The sequence below is a fragment of the Ostrea edulis genome, chromosome 3, assembly GCF_947568905.1.
Source record: "Ostrea edulis chromosome 3, xbOstEdul1.1, whole genome shotgun sequence".
NCBI lineage: Eukaryota > Metazoa > Mollusca > Bivalvia > Ostreida > Ostreidae > Ostrea > Ostrea edulis.
In genome coordinates this window covers 53,311,158-53,332,937 of record NC_079166.1, presented here as the reverse complement: position 1 = coordinate 53,332,937, position 21,780 = coordinate 53,311,158, and the positions used below count along the sequence as shown (strand labels likewise).

Sequence of the window (21,780 nt, the reverse complement as noted above, 5' to 3'; positions counted from 1 at the left end):
AAAATATAAACTTTTTCAGTATTAATAGTTTACCAGATTTTTTATTATATCCAGTGAATAAAATTCCTCAGAAAGATATATTTATATCATGCGCAAAATTTAAATTATTAAGATTTTTACAAAAACCTATGACATCACATGAGGATCGATCAACCTTAACTGACTCTACACGCAAGAGCATGTTCTGCGTAAGGTCAGTTTTTAAATCAAAGCAAGCTACTGACAAACAAGTTGATGTTACAGGGGTTTCAACAGTCTCCTTTAAAGTCAGCATTTTGCATATATAAGAGTTTGCCAATACAGTCTATCATTGGGTCAAACGCTGTCTGACGTGTTTCGTACCGATTGTTAGGCCGTTCATGGCACCCTGATTTTGATTATGGATTACTCCGTTTACCTGATCAAGATATAGGGCTCACAGTGGGTGTGACCGGTCGACAGGGGATGCTTATTCCTCCTAAGCACCTGATCCCACCTCTGGTATATCCAGGGGTCCTTGTTTGCCCAACTCTTAAATTTGTAAATAGAAGTTACGAAATCGAACGCGTTATCTTCATCTTTCATCGATACTGAGAAGTTGTTGAAATGAAAGAAGAAAAATACAAATGGTATTTCAAATGCAGAAGAAATGAAAGTATTTTAAACAGATTCTGGACGAGAAAAGGAAGCATGTGCAACATATGTAAAACACCTTGTGACTTGAATTGAGACATCAAGGTTCACTGTGAACACTCTTCTTTGATATAATCCGTCAACATCATTTTTCAAAACAAATCTAGTATACCCTACCATCTCTTCTTTTTCGTCAGCCAAAAAATGTAGGCCTTGTCCATTTCGGAAACTGCCATGACGACACTGTGGCCTAATTCGTAACCTCATGTAATGAGGAAAGAAAGAGGATAACCACCTCAGTCTCGAAATGTTGTTTGAAATATAGAAGCCTCGGCTAACACCTCAGCTTTTATATTTCAAAACAACATTTCTCAACCTCGGAGGTTTACATATTGTGTATCCTGCACCGTCTATTTCTTCAGAAAAATGATAATGTATTGTTAAGAAAACAAAATCAAAAACGCGAGGATGTGTCATTTAAATATTAACACCTCTTTTATCAAATAATTAAAAATTCACTCTCATGTAATAATATTTAAATGAATTTTAACTTCTGCATATATTACGAAACCAATAATTAATTAGAAATCCACTATACAAATGATTCGATTTTCAGAGTAGGAAACCTTTTATTTTAACAGCATTCATTTTCTGTTATTTTTACATTCAAAGTAAGGTATATTTGCTGACTGCCCCCCCCCCCCTTTTTTTATAGTTAGCCTATATGTAGTATTAATTCAAATTAGGACTTTCAAATATCAAATATAGCTAGACTAGTTTATTTACATTACGTGTTCGTTTACTCATTATAACTTTACATATATAACTAGTTGTATCCCTGACAAATAATATTAAAATGCTACAGATTGTCTGTATCATGGTCTGTGAAACTAATTATAACATTTGAACACAAACTATGGTATTATGGTATCTTTAAAAAATGTTACGTAATGTGTTTGACTAAATCTTGAAGGCGTAATTCTTTTCAATGCACGTACTTCATGAATAAACCGCGGCTTAATTTGTCTCCATTACAACTCCGTCCGTAACTAAATAAATGGAAATTTACAATTTTTTGTGTTAATTGCCCTTGAGAGAAATTTCCATAAATTTTAAATTAAGATTTGTATGAAAATAGAGTTATAAACATCCCGCGACAGGATTTGTCATATGCATGGGTTACGAGCTCTAGAAATATATAAACACTCAATTAATAAAATGGTCACGGTCTTGGCATTTTCAATCGAATGATAGTGAAATGCGTATCTTTTATATACCACCGTTCACATTGAAGTGAGAACTGTTTACTATATAACGTATTTCAAAACACGATTTTACGATAGTGACGATAAGTCACGACTTATGAAAATTACTATTTTAAGCATGATAAAAAAAGAAAAAAGAAAAAGAAAAGCGGTGAGATTCACTTGTGGGATTTGTCAACGATAAGCTGGTGTTGTTTGTGTAGTTTATTATAAGAACGCTGACATTTCAACATTATAAAACTTACATCCATATATTACCTGACATAGGCGATCAGGAATGAATGTTTATTTTATGGGAGATAAGAAAAGAATTGTAGTATCGGGGTAATTGCCGACAATAAAGGCAACACCACGCATCACGTTCCCCTTAATACATGTACAAACTGGACATTTAATACTTACGTAATTTATGTAAATGATGCATGTATGTGATGGGGAAAATCATATCAAATATCACAGAAATTATTCTGAATCCTTATGGGTGAGGGCGCGATGAACAGTACGATATGTCATGCTATGTACAAGTAGCTATCCGGATAACAACATAGGTTACCCCCCTCCCCCGCTAGAGTATGGTATAGTGCTGTCACCATAGAATTGACAGTTTACTAAAGTAACATTACATGATCGTCATCGGAACATGAATTATTTTATTAAATCGTATAGTTACTTAATTTTAATACCATCGCTGCAGCAATCAGCTGCACGATAAATTCCATGCACGCAGCAATTAGTTGTACGATATGAAATGCACATCAACAACAGTATTACCATACGATAGAGTGTATGGCAAGAACGGAATTCTAATCCAAGTATGCAGTCCCATGTATTATATCAATTACACAAAGCATGACAACACGTTTGAAATTCATTAAATTTAGCCCGGAAACAGAACTAACCACGAAAGTTGGAACATTAAAAAAAATACATTCAGGTACATATGTTCTTCATCTTTTTTCTTTCTGAATAGATGAACACAAAACGAAGTTACCCTTTATATATAAACAAAAACAAAACTCACACACAAAAATAAATTTATAAAAAAAACGAGATGAAAATATAAACAGGGAGAATAAGTTTCTTATTATTTTTTTTAAATCCTAGTGTAGGATCTTTTTTATCATGTTGGAAATTTATATTTTCTTTTAAAAGAGATTTTAAGGTTTGTGACCCTTCCCCTTCTCTCTCATACATAATTCACAATAAATCAGATAATAACTGAATCATATATTAGTTGTAGATGCGGTTGCATGTATATATACATGTACGTCATTTTTTACGATAATGGTGTTTCGGCAAAACTGTTAGGAACTGTTTAACCTTCTTATTACATTGCTGGGTTTCTTCCTCCTGCAATAGATGAGAAGGTACTGTATATTGACAATAGTATGCATTTACAATTAGGTATTGTTTGCAATAGCGCAGAATCGAAGCAGCCCCACCCCCACCCCCGGGCATTTACCGTCATTTCTTTCCATGCATCCATAACGGAGCGACTGTAGCACAAAGGGATCAGCGATCTTCTTCTAGGAGGCGGGACGCTCTGGGTGGACCTGGTTCCATAAACTTGATCCTTGTCTTGGGGTTCAACGAAGGCTTTGATTCGCTTTCTAATCCGAGCTTCACATTTGGATCCTTTGTCCAGTTTAAAATTCATTCCGTGAGTAGATGTTGGTTGGAATTTGTATGAGCTGTTAGAAAATGGAAATGAAGACCTGACAAATAATCTCGAGGATGGGGATTTGATCAATGTACCTTGTGGAGCAATGTTCCATCTTTTATATTTCGTTTTATCACTATTGTCTTTCGATCGATTGAAATCTTTATTAGAGTACGTGTGGTTGACTTTAAACTGGCAGGCTAGGCAGTTAGAATGCGATGTCGATGTTGTGCGCTCTTGTAATGTTGATGACTCGGATTTTTTCTTGGGTGTTAATGTAAGTGATCCGCCATTTTGTTTCTTATACGTACGAGGTTTGCCCATATATCTGTGTAAAACATCATCTCTGTTGTGTGCGCTTAAAATGGACATGGCCTTTTCCCGAGCTGAAGGGGTGCTATCAGTAATTAAGTTATGCCGCTTTAAATAAAATGTCAATTCCTTTATTATACTCTCTATTTTTTGAATTTCAATTTCGATGTTGGCTGCTTCCTGAGAAGGAGATGGTGAATATTTGATTTTTAAATGGTTTGAGTTACTATCCAATGCGATGAATTTTTGTTTTGGTAACATGCCATCTTGTTCTGTAACATTCTGTGAACTTGTCCACTGCGTTTGGTGTGATAGCTCTCCCTGAGGTCGCAGCTGTGTAAGCTTGGGGTCGCCGTTAGAGTGGTAACGGAATCCAGGTGGTGGAAGTTTGTTGTCGCATATTGTCTGGTTGGCTAATAACGTTCGCGATGATTTTGAAAAGTTATATCGAGACTGTTGCGTATTAAGAAGAATTCTTTGGTTTTTCCTTGCCTTTTCAACAGTCTTCATTCGTTGTTTTTCAAGCTCATCCAGATTCTTTAAAAGTTTGGCCATTTCCACTGCATTTTGAGGACACTCCACGAACTTAGCATCGAAATAAACAGGGCCTAACTTCTCTTTTGCATCTTGAAATGCCTTAGACGTAGAGAGTCCTTCACTGATATGCTTTGCAACAAACGACGAAACAACAGCCATTTTGAGAACAACGATTCTATGACATCACAACTATTACTGACGTAGATGTTACGTCACTTTCTATATTCCTTACAGTGACTGCATGGAAGAGGATAGTTGTAGTTCAGTAGCTATCCAGTCGTAAAGTATACTAGCACGTCTGACATGCATAGCGCCTTTTAACCGACTGACATACCGGTATATCAAAGACGAAATACACTGTTTGTTAAACAAGCACTCAACATAAAATAAACAATAGGCTGGATAAATAGTAGATCTAATTAAGAAATAAAGAGTTATAATTTGGAATTTATTCTAAAGTTTTAATTATCACATCAAGGTAGGTAGCAATAAAGAAGATAAAGAAGACAAATATATTTTACTAAGCTATTCAAAATACTACATAATTAAAAAGCTGCATATACATTTTGTTTTCGTACATATAAAAAGGAGCAGAAGCCACAGATAAAACTAAGTACATTGGACATAAGATTTGCAAATGCACGTGGAACCACAACATGCACATTACACAGTTGTAAGATTACTAGCTTCATTTGGTAAAGAGTTCAAGATCTTAGGAGCACTGCACTTAGAAAAATGCAATCAATACCTAGATCTCATGAAACTATGGGCCTTTTTCTGTAGTTTCCCCCCATTTTTATTTATAGTATTCCTTTCAGAGCAAAATGCCAGGTAAGAGGGCAGTAACTGAGTATATGAATGGATGACATGAAAGGTGGATACTTACATGTACTAGTAATTGCTTCATTCAAATTTATCAACACCAGTGTATCATTTAATTCTAGGATAAATAAGACGACACACTGATACATGTATATATTTGGGTACCTGTAAAGTGCGAAACGAAATATACCAAAACGAAACGAAACAGATTGTATAACCGAACTCTTTTTTTTTTATAATAATTAAAAATGGTATCTTAGGCCCCTATGAAAGTTCCCACATATAAATAAAATTCGCCTCCCCTTTGATGTAAGCTTTCGACTTGACTGATACAAAGTTTTAAAAGTTGGAAGGAGGGTGAGGTATTTAATCAACTTCGGATATGTACCTGTACTTACTCACAACCCCCTTTCCAACTTTTAAAACTTTGTATCAGTCAAGCCGAAATCCTACATCAAAGGGGAGGCGAATTTTATTTATATTTTTAATTATTATAATTGAAAGAGTTCGGTTATACGAACTGTTTCGTTTCGGTAGATTTCGTTTCTATTTCGTTTCGCACTTTACAGGTACCCTATATATTTACGATATTTTCGTCAGATACAAGTAGGCCATCACTTTTAAAAGAATTCCTAAAAAATATAAATATAACAAAAGTTTTGTTTAAGAAGTAGACAATTAGAAAGTAAAATAGAAGTTCCAGGAAATGTTCAGAATGCAGGATTTTGCACCATTTACCCCAGAGCCTAAGCGGCCCCCAAAATCCCTAGTCTATTAGGGGTAACCCCTAAATCAGCCTTCAATTTCAAATTTAAAACGCGTGCTTAATTTACACAAACACATATAAAATCCCCAAACATTTTCTATTGCATGGCAAACGAACAGATACTACACACACGACTTAGACTCAACTATAGTACTCATCTATTCGCGAAACACATAATAGATCATCCATATTGTGCCTGTGGAAAAATCGAAACAACAACACACCTTTTACTTGAATGTCCTCTCTTCAAAGATGTAAGAAAAAAGTTACTGATCCATCAAGACCAGTAACTGTAAATATCCTTTTACATGGAGACTTAACTAGAAATGTCTCCATTAATAAAATATTTTTAAACATGTAGGCCTATCGTCATTTTATCACTGCATTCAAAAGATTTGTAACTTAATCTTATCGAGTTTCGCTTTTATTTGTAAAGTGGTCGAATTTCTTGTTTGGAAGTTATTATATATATTCATTACTTTCTGACCGTTATACATGTATGTTGTGCATTTGTATATTTATATTGTGAATATGTAGTTTATGAACTTATGTTATAACATCTCTTCAAATGTTTATTAATTTACTTGTTAAATGTTTTCTTATATTTTTTTTACTTTTTCATTTTCATCTTTGTCATACAACAAGGGCAAATGTACATTTATCATTCAAAGTTAATTCAAGGAAACGGATAAATATACATGTGTAAGTTGCTACAACTTGTTTTCGAATCATGTGTGCATACTACTTATCGTGTATATATATGTTGACTTATTCAAATGAAATAATTTTTTAAAACTAAATCAGCCTTCCTTTTTTTTTTTTTCATTGTGAAATCAGGTCTGAGTATGGCGATTAGATCGAATAAAATTTTGGAAACAAGATGTAAATAAACTAAGCATATATTTTCATGACGAAAAAAGTGGGTTTTGGTGGTGGATTTTATTTATATATTATTCAGAAACAAATAATACAAAACTTCAATATCTGACAACCGAGCCCCTGTGGTGGATCATAGCGACTACGTAGGGCTCGGTAGCGCTGCGATCTTGAACGATGTGCTAGGCTAGCCCTACGTAGGGATAACAAGCGTTAATTCATACAGTGCGTTCAATATGTTCCCATGAAGCAGAATTTATTCAAAAACTTCTACGTGATAAGAAAAAAAATCTCTTGCTGTGGCCATCAATTCGACATTTACATATATAACAATACTTTTCATTCATTTGTCGATTCGATATATCCCAGTGGATTTATCTCGAAATAAAAGACACCACAGTGTCGTCCACTTCTGCTTCCTACTTAGATATTCTACTGAAAGTAAATATTAATGGCAAACGGACAACTCATCTTTACGACAAACGGGATGATTCAGCTTCTCCATCGTCAACTTCCCATATTTATGTCGCAATATTCCTTGGTCATCTGTATATGTTGTCTGTATCTCTCAACTGATTCGATACGCAAGAGCTTGTTCTGCGTATGGTCAGTTTTTAAATCGAAGCAGGCTACTGACAAACAAGTTGATGGTACAGGGGTTCCAACAGTCTCGTTTAAAGTCAGCATTTCGCAGACTCTAGATATAACGACTTAAGTTTGTCAATATAACCTATCATTGGGTCAAATGCTGTCTGGCATGTTTCATACCGATTGTTAGGTCGGTTTTGGCACACTGATTTTGACTACGGATAACTCCGTTTGCCTGGTCCGGGTGTGGGGCTCGCGGCGGATGTGGCCGGTCGGCGGGTGATGTTTGCTCCTCCTAGGCACCTGAGTCCCACCTTTGGTGTATCCAGGGGTCCGTGTTTGCCCGGCTCTCTATTTTGTATTGCTTGTAGGAGTTATGAGATTGATCACTGTTCATCGTTATCTTCAAGTCACATTTCACCTAAATATCTGGCCTAGCAGCTGGGCTAGCCGCTACGATCCTGAACGCAGCCATCATGTAGAGTACCGGAATCTGCCGAAGTTTGCCGAATGTCTATTTGTGGTTACGAGAATAGCCGTGTAGTTACGATTACAAGTAGGAAGAGAAATATAGGTGCGGATCTCTGTCCAAATAGTTAGTGTTAGGAATGATAAATCTGGGTACAGATTGGAGCGGATCTCGAACGGAAGAAACGTATGTTCACATTTTAATCACAGGGACCCGTAACGAAATAATAGTGTTCTTTTATATAAGACTTAGTATAGAGAAGGGTGAATATAAAAGAATTGCTAATTTTAAGTGGGCCAGAAATTAATGGCACCCTTCACATCTCTCGACAAATTATTGTCTAAAGGGCTTTAGCTGCTACTGTCATGCACCTTAATGTGTTCTATGGAAAATACAATCAAGTCCAGTATTTGGGAGAAGAAAAATCACATTGTGTTCGGTATATATATACGTCGGGATCGTATTCAGATCTTTGCACACGACACTGTCAAAGTCGTCGCCAAGAAAAAAATTTGCTGTACTCGCCGGCGTGTTTAGCAAAGATTCACTATGTCCGCATTAAAGGCTGTCTGTGTACTGAAGGGTGCAGATAACAGTGTTACAGGAACAGTGCACTTTAGTCAAGAGGTGATACACATTGAAATAATTTATCTTAAATGTAACGAAGTTACATGTAAGTATTTAGAACGTTCCGAATTTGCACAGATTTTGCACACGGAATACAGGATTTCCTCTGGTTTTGGATTGGAGTCACGATCATTAGTGATAAAATATCAGATATAAGTAGATGTGCAGAGCTGTGAGGTGGTTTTTTTTTGTTTGTTTTGTTTTGTTTGTTTTTGTCTTACGAAGGAACGTTTTCACGGGACGGTGTAAAAGTAGTCCGGTGCTTTAGCAGGTTCGGAACACTTCCCCTATAGTCTAGCAAGATATTGATTATTCTCGCTAAAACTGGATTATCCCTCTTTAGCGAGAGAATAAATATTACCATTAACAGGTGTTTGGGGTCTTTATTGAAAATAATGGGAAATCCCGTGCAACGCTAAATAAGTGCGACACATACTCAATTCGTCCGAAATATCTGACGTTTTCCTGACTTTTTTATGATTTTGATATTTACCGTGCCAGGAAAATGTCAGAACCGGCACCATTACGTAAACTGGAAATTCGCCGCCTCCAGCTGGAGGCGGCATGCTCGGGCCGATTTTAACTACTTCCGAGCCGAATTTAATGTTAAACTCATAATTAATCAATAAAACAATGCTTCTTGTACTTACTAATATCGATTAAAAGAAACTATCACTCCAATATTCGAGAACAGAAGCATATAATTGTAGTCAGCCGAATTTTCGCTGTCATTTGAGCGAACGAGTCACGTGACTCAAAACAGCTCGACAGTTTGTTAAAATGTTTTCATGAGACTATTTATGTGATTAAAGAACCCATAAAATCGATATTTGTAAGTACAAGAAGCATCGTTTTATTGATTAATTATGAGTTTAACATTAAATTCGGCTCGCAAGTATTTAAAATCGGCCCGAGAATGCCACCTCCAGTTGGAGGCGGCGAATTTCCAGTTTACGTAATGGTGCCGGTTCTGACGTTTTCCTGGCACGGTAAATATCAAAATCATAAAAAAGTCAGGAAAACGTCAGATATTTCGTACTAATACTCAACATGACGTGAATTGTTTCTATGAAATCGACAACACAGTCAAGAAATTGCATATCAAAGTTGCTGCATAAGAGGGAAGCAGTATGAAATCCAACACACATCGTGAATGTTTTTGTTTTGTTTAATATATTTGCAGAAGTATCAGACATTTTAGCACTTTTTCTTCTTTTCACGTGAAACAAGAAGAGATGTACTCCCTGAGTTTTTTTCTCAGTTGTATGGGATATATTTACTCTCGCTAGAGAGGGATAATCGCGTTTTAGCGAGAATATCTCGCTATGGGGAAGTGTTCCCAACCTGTTTAGTCCAGAGGTGCCGGAATAAACATTTGTTGATATTTCACCCATTTTAAGAGATAATAAAATTCTGCTCTCAGTATAAATTTGTCTTGCAACAAAGAGTATATAGTGTGAAATTTATACGTAAATTTGTTCTAAAGTTGTTTTTATTAAGATTTTTTTTTCGCCCAGGGTGTAAACAACTCGAGTCCCATGAAAATTTGATAAGTCCCTAGCATATTTAATGAGTCTTTTTGAAATAAGACAATTAAAATGGAAGCAGTATAAAACATATAAATTTTAAGATTTATTATTAATCATTCGCGACTTGGCCTCGGACGACTAATGTTGTCCACGCCAACAGAATTATTTCCCCGAATCTCCTATGACATCACAACAACCCTATTCAATATTAAACAGCATTTTAATCAAATAATTATTGTGATAAAATATATGCATATTAGTTTTGTTTGCTGACGATCTGTAAAACCTACCAAAGTTTACAAACTATGAGCACACAACTTTCGATTCCTGTAAAAATGGATACCGGAAAATGAACAATTATGTTCAAATATAGATCCTGATTTGTGAAAAATAAATAATTAGATACACAAAAAATGAATAACTGCCAGTGGCAAAATGTTCTTCGTTTTGCATCTTATCTAAATATCTTTTTAGTATAATCATGATAATAGCACCTAATATTGACTGATGATAAACACACAAGTCGGATTGGGACACTGGTATTATCTCGGTTCACTAGAGTGTAACGTTTTACCCAGATTTTTTCATACGAGGAGTTTTAATTAATACACAATATCAAGGCTTCTAAGTAAAATTATGATTTTAACTCGGGAGTCTGTGATGCGTCCGCGGGACTCACCATATAAGACAAACTTGCGTCCAAATGAATTTTCTGAGTCTAAGAAGCAGATTCTTGCGTTAGTGACAACCCTGAACGTAGCAATGTTAACTGTGGCAAAATTGTTATGTAATGCCTTTATTTTGTTAAACTTCAGTCTTTAATAAACATAAAGGAAGTTTTCTATTAGTGATGAAATGATTGTTGCTGACAATCGATTGTCAATTGCTTTTGGCTCTTCGATACCGATTATATTTTTTATAATAGATTGTTGCTGTACACTAGTTGATAACTAATCCAAGATTCTTCTGTTAACCCCACTTTTATATCATTACGTGTGGGGGAGAGTCAGGGTGGACTCCATGTTGAAAAGTGGGAATTCAGCGACACCAGCTATTGTCACTACTTTGTCTACCTTTTACAGCTTTATTTCGCAGGTTTACTTTCCAAGACGTGAGGATTCAGTTATTGGATACTTATTCTACAAGTTAATCATGACTAATATGATGCTATTGTCGTGTAAAAAGCTCTAACATCGACAAATGAAGCATCACTTTGACTTGGGTCGCTTTCTTGCCATTTAATTTCTTTGTACATGACATCAGCACACAGATACTTAAAACTCCAATTAGTGTCAAAGTAGTCATGATTAATTTGAAGAATAATCATCCAATAACTGATCCTATCTAGATCCACGAAATAAAGTTGTATAAGGTAGGCATATAAAAACGGGGTTAACAGTCGGAGGAATCTCGGTTAGTTGATAACTTGATTGATATATATATATATATATATATATGTATATCCCAACCCAGGGAAACCCAAGTCAGACGTCTGGATTTTTTTTTCCATAAAAGTAAAGCCAATCTGGATTTGTGGCTAGAGAAAACACATTTCATTCCTCGTTAATAGGCTAATATCTAGATGTGTGTAGGTTGCACATACATGTATCCATAAAGCTACTAACTACATGTAACTACCGATTACATTGATCATTGATAGATACAGTTCTTCTGAATATTGATTAAGAAATTTTTCCGATTACTCAACACTATTTTGTATGTTAAATAAACCAGCATGTTTTTTTTAAGGTCTTGATTTCAAGGGCCAGGGCCTTTCTAATTGGGGAAAAATAGCGAAATTTGCTTGAAATTGGGGAAAATATTTCATATAAAGAAATAGGTAAATCCCAATTCAGAGTGTTTTAGGGTATAATTGGGCTCCTTCATACTTTCAATTTGGTCAAAGCTGACCTCATTCAAATAACCAGAGGCCAAAAAATTAGGTTTACTTAAGAATTTCGAAGCAAAAATTGTAATCTGTGAAGGAGATTTATGAACGATTTGGCTACCCTGCTTGATTTGTTTTCATTGTTTGGGAATTTCAAAGCAATAATTGGGAAAAATACCTGCTTTTTAGCATTGGGAATGGGGCCGAAATAATATTTCGGCCCCCTACAGACCCTAAAATAATCCCTGACCAGGTTCATTTTTTTTAAGGCCAGGCAATCAAATTTGGATATTATGTAAGTGAATTTGATGCAAACAAATCAACACCTAGGGGTCTGACTGATGTTACTGTTGGTAATTTTAAAACAGTTGTACAATGCTTGAATGATTTTGTAACTTGTAGGCATCAGGTTCCCCCGTGACTCTTACTGGGGAGATCAGTGGGTTGGCACCAGGACAACATGGATTCCATGTTCATCAGTTTGGAGACAACACCAATGGTATATTTCTTTATGCAGTGTTATATGGGATGAAGTATATTAATAATATCCATGGTACCATAATGCTAAAGCTTTAAATAGCTGTGTTTGCCAATCATACCATGGAATTCACAGTTGCCAATTTGCTTTAATTCAAAAACAAGTGAAAAATAATCAAAATATATTGTGTTGTTACTATCATAATAGGAAGATAAGGATTGCTGGCAAGGTGTAGTTTTACATCATTGAGTCTGCATCACTGTATGGAAGACTCACAGAATTTTGTTATGATTAACAAATCATAATGCACTTCAAAATATATATTATTTAATTACTGAGTATATCACATTGGCATGAATATTGTTTCATAATCTACAAAAACTCAGTTGTAATAAGGTGATTTTCCATACAGTTGTGATTTTCCTCTGTAGGCTGTATCAGTACTAAAGCTCACTTTGATTTTCCTCTGTAGACTGTATCAGTGCTGGAGCTCACTTTGATTTTCCTCTCTGTAGGCTGTATCAGTGCTGGAGCTGACTTTGATTTTCCTCTGTAGGCTGTATCAGTGCTGGAGCTCACTTTGATTTTCCTCTAGGTAGGCTGTATCAGTGCTGGAGCTCACTTTGATTTTCCTCTGTAGGCTGTATCAGTGCTGGAGCTCACTTTGATTTTCTTCTCTGTAGGCTGTATCAGTGCTGGAGCTCACTTTGATTTTCCTCTGTAGGTTGTATCAGTACTGGAGCTCACTTTGATTTTCCTCTGTAGGCTGTATCAGTGCTGGAGCTCACTTTGATTTTCCTCTCTGTTTTCCTCTGTAGGCTGTATGAGTGCTGGAGCTCACTTTGATTTTTCTCTCTGTAGGTTGTATCAGTGCTGGAGCTCACTTTGATTTTCCTCTCTGTAGACTGGAGCTCACTTTGATTTTCCTCTGTAGGCTGTATCAGTGCTGGAGCTCACTTTGATTTTCCTCTAGGTAGGCTGTATCAGTGCTGGAGCTCACTTTGATTTTCCTCTGTAGGCTGTATCAGTGCTGGAGCTCACTTTGATTTTCTTCTCTGTAGGCTGTATCAGTGCTGGAGCTCACTTTGATTTTCCTCTGTAGGTTGTATCAGTACTGGAGCTCACTTTGATTTTCCTCTGTAGGCTGTATCAGTGCTGGAGCTCACTTTGATTTTCCTCTCTGTTTTCCTCTGTAGGCTGTATGAGTGCTGGAGCTCACTTTGATTTTTCTCTCTGTAGGTTGTATCAGTGCTGGAGCTCACTTTGATTTTCCTCTCTGTAGACTGGAGCTCACTTTGATTTTCCTCTGTAGGCTGTATCAGTGCTGGAGCTCACTTTGATTTTCCTCTGTAGGCTGTATCAGTGCTGGAGCTCACTTTGATTTTCCTCTGTAGGTTGTATCAGTGCTGGAGCTCACTTTGATTTTCCTCTCTGTAGACTGGAGCTCACTTTGATTTTCCTCTGTAGGCTGTATCAGTGCTGGAGCTCACTTTGATTTTCCTCTGTAGGTTGTATCAGTGCTGGAACTCACTTTGATTTTCCTCTCTGTAGGTTGTATCAGTGCTGGAGCTCACTTTGATTTTCCTCTCTGTAGGTTGTATCAGTGCTGGAGCTCACTTTGATTTTCCTCTCTGTAGGTTGTATCAGTGCTGGAGCTCACTTTGATTTTCCTCTCTGTAGACTGTATCAGTGCTGGAGCTCACTTTGATTTTCCTCTGTAGACTGTATCAGTACTGGAGCTCACTTTGATTTTCCTCTCTGTAGGTTGTATCAGTGCTGGAGCTCACTTTGATTTTCCTCTGTAGGTTGTATCAGTGCTGGAGCTCACTTTGATTTTCCTCTCTGTAGGTTGTATCAGTGCTGGAGCTCACTTTGATTTTCCTCTGTAGGTTGTATCAGTGCTGGAGCTCACTTTGATTTTCCTCTGTAGACTGTATCAGTACTGGAGCTCACTTTGATTTTCCTCTCTGTAGGCTGTATCAGTGCTGGAGCTGACTTTGATTTTCCTCTGTAGGCTGTATCAGTGCTGGAGCTCACTTTGATTTTCCTCTAGGTAGGCTGTATCAGTGCTGGAGCTCACTTTGATTTTCCTCTGTAGGCTGTATCAGTGCTGGAGCTCACTTTGATTTTCCTCTGTAGGTTGTATCAGTGCTGGAGCTCACTTTGATTTTCTTCTCTGTAGGCTGTATCAGTGCTGGAGCTCACTTTGATTTTCCTCTGTAGGTTGTATCAGTACTGGAGCTCACTTTGATTTTCCTCTGTAGGCTGTATCAGTGCTGGAGCTCACTTTGATTTTCCTCTGTAGGTTGTATCAGTACTGGAGCTCACTTTGATTTTCCTCTGTAGGCTGTATCAGTGCTGGAGCTCACTTTGATTTTCCTCTGTAGGTTGTATCAGTGCTGGAGCTCACTTTGATTTTCCTCTCTGTAGGTTGTATCAGTACTGGAGCTCACTTTGATTTTCCTCTGTAGGTTGTATCAGTGCTGGAGCTCACTTTGATTTTCTTCTCTGTAGGTTGTATCAGTGCTGGAGCTCACTTTAATCCCTTTAACAAAGAACACGGAGCACCGGAGGATACAGACAGACATGTTGGGGACCTGGGAAATGTTGGGGCTGGTGAGGATGGAATTGCCAAAGTCAACATTACAGACAAAATGATTAACCTGGCTGGTCCACAGTCTATTATTGGGAGAACTATGGTGGTGAGTAAAGATGTATGACAGCATGTGCTAATCAGAATGTTTTCCAGTGTTGTTTTAATAATATGGTAACATCGATGTAATTTGATAATGATGGACCTGAGAATAGCAGACTGATAAAGGTAAAAGTAATTGAAGAAAATTTGCTGAAGAATAAAAATAATTTATAAAGTGGGAAAGTTTATGCATTTTAAACCATAAGAGCATAACTGCCCCAACCACTTTATATCAGATAAAATGAGAAAATTTGTGTTTGTTATTCGACATAATTTAACTAACAAAAATGAATTGATACACAGTTAAACAGAAATTATGAATTTTATATGATGCGGAGAGATATTTTCATAGAAAGAAAATGGAAACGGAGGATCCAAATGTATTTTGACGTCAATCTTAGGATGTCATATGGAACAATCTAATTAAAATCAGACTTCTTAGATCGGCGTCGTATACTCTGTGTAAGTAGATCTGACATTACCTGATTAGGGGTCATGTTCAGATGAACTTTATGTCAGCCAATCAGCACGTTGGCTTTGATATTGTCGGTGTTCACAATTCAAGGAAAATGGCTGTGATTGTTTGGTTTGAAAGAAAACATATCACAGCTAGATGCAACGTCACAATGCACCGTTTACGTCAACTGGTGTTATATTCCTCGTGTTATTTACGTAAACCATCTTGAAAACTATTCAAATCATACCCATCCCTATTCATACATAAATCGGAATTCACAATTAATTTAATTTGGGTGTATTTCATATCGTACGTTTTGTTGTTTGTATGAACAGAATAGATTAGGCGTTATTGCAAAAGTTTAAAATTCGTTATGCGAGAATATACAATTTTACAGTGTGGAATAAACTTTGTGGGAGAGAGATTACAGCAATTTGTTTACGAATTGCCAGGAACCGCCTAAATAGCCATCATTGTCTGTATGACACAATCTGACTGGCTGATAGTTCTCATGAATATTCCAAGCGAAAGGTCATGCCCCCAATGGGGTTATGTCAGATCCTATTATAGCGATTGTGAGCGTATCCTAGAATATGATTTTAATTAGATTGTCATATGGAACGATTTAACGGCATGTTGTATATACATGTATGATGTAAAGAATGTTAAAAAGGTCAAATGAACAACCAAATTGCATTTTACAGGTGAAATAAGATTGTTTTATTCAATTCATAAAGAATTTTTCTAAGAATTAGATGTAATGGAAACTGTCCCAATGATTTTAAATCTGTGTATGAAAAAATAATATGTCTACAATAATTTTAGTCACTGATTATGTGTCCCATGTGATTTTCTCACAGGCAATATAGGGTGATGATGTGTATAAGTGTATAAATCTTAGTCCTTGACTTCTTTAGATCAGGATATCTTAAGCATATCAGCAAAACTTCATTATGAATATTATCAATATTTTCAATGACCAAAACACAAAACAGAATTAGATGTGCCTGAAGTTACATGTGCAAACCAAAGCATATATATACATGTACATTATGAAATTGTTACCATTTCACACTGTGGATGAAAATACTTGTTGCTAAATGTACATCAGGTGCCAATGAACGGAATGTTAATTATATCAAATCAGTATGTTTAGTGTGTCTTTCTTTGGAAGTCTGTTTTTTCACTTTTGAATATTAAGTTTTTTGTATATCAATTTACATTGCACAGCTTGACCTGCATTGCAATTACTCAAACGTGCACAAAAATGTAGCAACAGTAAGCATATGGAGGAGATGTATGTATGAAATTGAAAACTTTTAAATTTGCTTTATTTAGTCAAAAAATGCAGTTTTAGTAGAAAGTAACCTTAAAAGTAGGACACCACACCCAATGCTGAAAGTCCTTAATGTTACTGAAGTGTGGCAGTACTTTCTTATCATTTTTATGCATCCGTCTTTAGATGGGATATATTATGGTACAGCGATGTCTGTCTGTCCGTTTGGGGTTTCCTTTCCTATTTTTATACGCCCGTCTTTAGACGGGACGTATTATGGTACAGCGATGTCCGTCCGTCCGTTCAGGGTTTTCTCTTTATAATTTCATTTCCCTTTCACATATCATGCTGAAACTTCCTGTGTAGCTTCTTTATGGGTCACTCTAGATCATACTGCAATTTTTATCCATTTCGACCTTTTTTCCAGGAGTTTTGCCCCTTTATTTGGTAATAATTATTATATGGAGGGTACATAATTTGTCCCCCCCCCCTCCCCAAGTTTTCACGTAAGAGGAGCATATTGTTTTGCACCTGTCGGTCGGTAGACCACATGTTGTCTGCTCAATATCTTGAGAAACATTCACTTGATGATAATGATATTTCATATGTGGGTTGGTTATGAGTAGAAGAGGACCCCTATTGCTTTTCAGGTCAAAGGTCAAGGGTCAATCTACTCTGGACATAGGAATATAATGTCCACTCAATATCTTGAGAACCCTTTGCTTGAAAAACATCAAACTTAGCACACTGGTACATCCTGAGGAGTAAATGACCCCTATTGATTTTTAGGTCATATGATCAAGGGTCAAACTGGGCATAGGAATATACTGACCTTTGAATTTCTAGAGAACCCTTTGCTTGACAGACATCAAACTTGGTACACCAGTACATCTTCAGAAGAAGATGACCACTATTGGTTTTGAGATCACATGGTCAAAGGTCAAGGGTCAAACTGGACATAGGAATATACTGTCCGTTCAATATCTTGAGAACCCTTTGCTTGACAGACATCAAACTTGGTACACTGGTACATCTTCAGGAGAAGATGATCCCTATTGATTTTAATGTCACATGTTTAAAGGTCAAGGGTCAACCTGGACATTGGAATATACTGTCTGCTCAATATTTTGAGAACCCTTTTCTTGACAGACATCAAACTTAGTACAGTGGTACATCTTCAGGAGAAGATGACCCCTATTGATTTTGAGGTCACATTGTCAAAGGTCAAACTGAACATAGTAATATACTGTCCACTCAATATCTTGATAACCCTTTTGCTTGACAGACATCAAACTTAGTACACTGGTAAATCTTCAGGAGAAGATGACCCATATTGATTTTGAGGTCAAAAGTCAATTGTTGAACTGGACATAGTAATATATTGTCTCCTATATTTTAAGAATTATTTGCTTGATTGACACCAAACTTGGTACACTGGTACAGCATAAGGAGTAGATGACCCCTATTGATTTTTAGGTCACATGGTCAATTCACTCTTGACATAGGAAGATATTGTCTGCTCAATATTTTGAATTGATGATACTACTATCAATTAAATGATGTGTGTGTATAACCCTTTTCAATTTTGCACCATGGGGGGCATATGTGTTTTACAAACATCTCTTGTTTTGTGGAGTGTTTGTATGGGTATTGAAGATGTGCGTGTGGGGTGGATTTTGATTTTCTACAATTTTTGAGAAAATTACAGTTTGTTGAACTTAGTCTATTTGGAAATTAATATTCTATGAAGGGTACATAATTTGTCCACCCTACTCCACCTACAGTTTTCAAGTGAGGACCTTCTTATTTTGTGGAGTGTTTGTATGGGTATTGAAGATGTGCATCTGGGGAAGGATTTTGATTTTCTTCCATTTTTGAAAAAATTACTGGTTGTTAAACTTGGTTCATTTTGAGGAAATCTAGATTTTTAAGCTAAGACCCTTTGTTCATATGAAAGTTTGTCACAGCCTCATGATGGCTGATAATACCTGAAGCAAAGTTATACAAATTATAGCACAAGAAAAACACCCATGTAAGCATTTCACGGGCGTATTATGTACCATTTAAGGCACTCTTTTTAACCTTCTCATGGGCGTATTATGTACCGTTTAAGGTACTCTTCTTCTATTAAGTACGGTAAGCATACAGGCATGAAGATGTACTATGCAGTAGTTGTGCTTTCTCTTTAGATTCACGCTGACATTGACGATCTTGGAAAAGGAGGTCATGAACTCAGCAAGACGACTGGTAATGCTGGTGGACGTTTGGCTTGTGGAGTGATTGGGATCACCAAGTAAACATTGCCATTCTACAAACTCGGCTAATTCCAATGATCCGTACCACCCTGTTAGGATTTTGTGTTGTTCGTCAGGTTCATAGTGATTGTTTCAAGTCTCCATGAATGTCATTAATTAAAATTAATCGCTGTATACTTGAAAGATCACATAGTTCTGTCTTCTTGTACTTTGGTATTCGGTGCAGTGAAATGATATCTTCATCATGTCTACGATCTATTATTGTGATGCTTCATGACATTGATTAATTAAAATTTAACAATTGTAGTCAATAAATCTATGTTGAATGACATAATAGTACAATGTATTTGATCATAATAATTATGAAATATTTAAAAAAAAAAACAACTTTCGATTCTCTAGTTTTTTTTTTTTTACTGTAAATAGCAAGAAGGATAACTCTATTTTGGACTTGTGCCTCAGGGTACAAAGAGAATGCATGATGTCATAGATACAGTGAATACATAGTTACATGTATAATTGCATTATTGATGTTTGCGATTTGAATGCTTTGCCTAGTATTTTGTGGATGAGGTTCAAGAATTTTTTTAATTTTTGGCGCTCTCTACATGAAAATCAATTTATCCTACTGGGACTAAATTTGTGCAGCTCATATATGACTAGTGACTACATATGATCAGGGTTTGGCACTAAATGTTTCTGGTAATGTATTTGTTTGGGCATGTGATTAAAATATTATACTTGTACGTGCCCGAGGTCTTTGAATTATTAGCACCAGCTGCCATTGGAAGTTGATTGAGTAACATACAGTGAAGTGACGAGAAGGAATGAAGGAGGGGATTTGCCTAAGCAAGGTTAAAGTTTTGCTTAAAGTTTTGAAATTTGGGCCAAACTTAAAGGTCACTACATCAAAAATCAAAGTATCAAATGGAAGGGCTTGTCATGAGAAAAAGAAAGACCTATAATAAATAGTTCGGAGATAATGCGCAAGTTAACTTTTAAAGTAGATCAAACTCCAATGAAAAAAGTTCAAGTTGTTGTCACAGCTTAAACTAGAACAAAGTAGACAAAATTGCATGGCAAGACAAGATCAATTATGTAATTTTTTGGTAAGTTTGGCCCATATTTCAAAACTTAACCTTGCTCATAACTTTTGAATGGGAGTGATGGGGCTCTCATATTTCATTTGTGCATTCCTTGTGACAAGGCCTTTATTCTGTTACCAAAGTTTTTGACCTTGATCTTGCGAGTTTGGTCTACTTTTAAGGAAAGTCAATCTAGGCAATATCTACTGAACTATTTTAGTAAATAGATTCCTTATGACGAGACCTTGTTTCCATCAGGGACACACGTAGTGTTTCACGAACACATCTTGTATTTTGTTAACACGACAGTCGTTTGCGAGACATCGGGATGTCATGTTTAGATGACCACGTCAGAGAGGTGTGATGTGTAGGTGACCACGTCAGAAAGATGTCATGTTTAGATTACTATGACGAGTGTTATCATCTTGTTCAGAATTTAAGATGCGAAAGGTTTGTAAGATTTGGTGTAAAGAAAAATGGGTTCTGTATCTTGTATGATTGATAAACACAGACAAATAATATTTCTTGTAAGAAGCCTGCCATCATGTCTAGACCAGATACGAGTGAGGCAGATACATATAGCCCCTGTTTCGCTTTTTCGTGAAAGAAATTCGGGTTTGAAATATGTCCTGTTTACGGGAACACGTGATGATGTGCCAACAGTTGAAGGTGTCAGAGACTGTTACTGCTCTGTTCTCGCGACTGAATCTGACTGAAAGTCAAGTCATTCCTTATTGTGCCACACCTGCTGTGACACGGGACCTCGGTTTTTGCGGTCTCATCCGAAGGACCACCCCCATTTAGTTGCCTTATACGACAGGCAAGGGGTACTGAGGACCTATTCTAACCTGGATCCCCATAAGTGCCGAGTATAGGCCTAAATTTTGCAGCCCTTCACCGGCAATGGTGACGTCTCCATATGAGTGGAATATTCTCGAACGGGACGTTAAACAATATTCAATCAATCGAGTCATTCCTTTTGACTTAAATGACCGACTTTGGCGATTCTGTCCTCGGAACTAGAAGACCACAACTCTGTTTCATGGCTTGGTCATTCCTATAGTCGTGAAGGTAAGCATTTTCTCCCTCAGTTTGATTACTTACTTAGGCATATCGTTCCGTGAGGAACATAGGCCATCAACGACAGTCCTCCAAGGAACACGATTCTGGGCTGCTTTTGCTGCGTTGTGCCAGGTCATGTGCTGCGCCTTTAGTTCTGCCTCCGAGTCACGCCTCCTGGTGTTCTCTTGCCCTGCGGGTTCCAGGTCAGGGCTTGGCGTGTGGTGCTGGAAGGTGGCTTCCTTTGGGTGTGTCCAATCCAGCCCCACTTCTTCCGTCTGATTTGCATTTCTAAAGGTCCCTGCCCTACTCTCTTCCATAGTTCTTCATTTGTGATCTTTTCAGGTCTGACATTGGATGTTGAAGATGCGACTGAGACAGGTGTTGTAAAATGTCTGGAGCTTCTGCAGGGTTGTTTTGGTTGTTCTCCATGTCTCTGTTCCATACAATAAGACGGACTTAAGATTGGAGTTGAGGATCTGCAGTTTGGTAGTAATGCGGATGTTCTTTGAGGCCCAGATGTT

General features: G+C 36.8%; 2 protein-coding genes across 2 annotated transcripts; one reads left to right on the top strand and one right to left on the bottom strand.

Moving 5' to 3' along the window:
- Nucleotides 1-1,579: 1,579 nt before the first annotated feature.
- On the bottom strand, nucleotides 1,580-4,545 carry LOC125673835 (uncharacterized). The gene is made up of 2 exons (XM_056158125.1): nucleotides 3,340-4,545; nucleotides 1,580-3,227 (listed from the first exon to the last, which is right to left on the bottom strand). Exons 1-2 carry the CDS (start codon nucleotides 4,543-4,545, stop codon nucleotides 3,147-3,149), a joined length of 1,287 nt encoding a protein of 428 aa, XP_056014100.1. The 3' UTR covers nucleotides 1,580-3,146.
- A 3,665-nt stretch (nucleotides 4,546-8,210) lies between these two features.
- Nucleotides 8,211-19,506, top strand: LOC125673840 (uncharacterized). The gene is made up of 4 exons (XM_048910690.2): nucleotides 8,211-8,534; nucleotides 12,354-12,450; nucleotides 14,944-15,131; nucleotides 19,047-19,506. Exons 1-4 carry the CDS (start codon nucleotides 8,457-8,459, stop codon nucleotides 19,152-19,154), a joined length of 471 nt encoding a protein of 156 aa, XP_048766647.1. The 5' UTR covers nucleotides 8,211-8,456; the 3' UTR covers nucleotides 19,155-19,506.
- The last annotated feature ends 2,274 nt before the right edge of the window (nucleotides 19,507-21,780 follow it).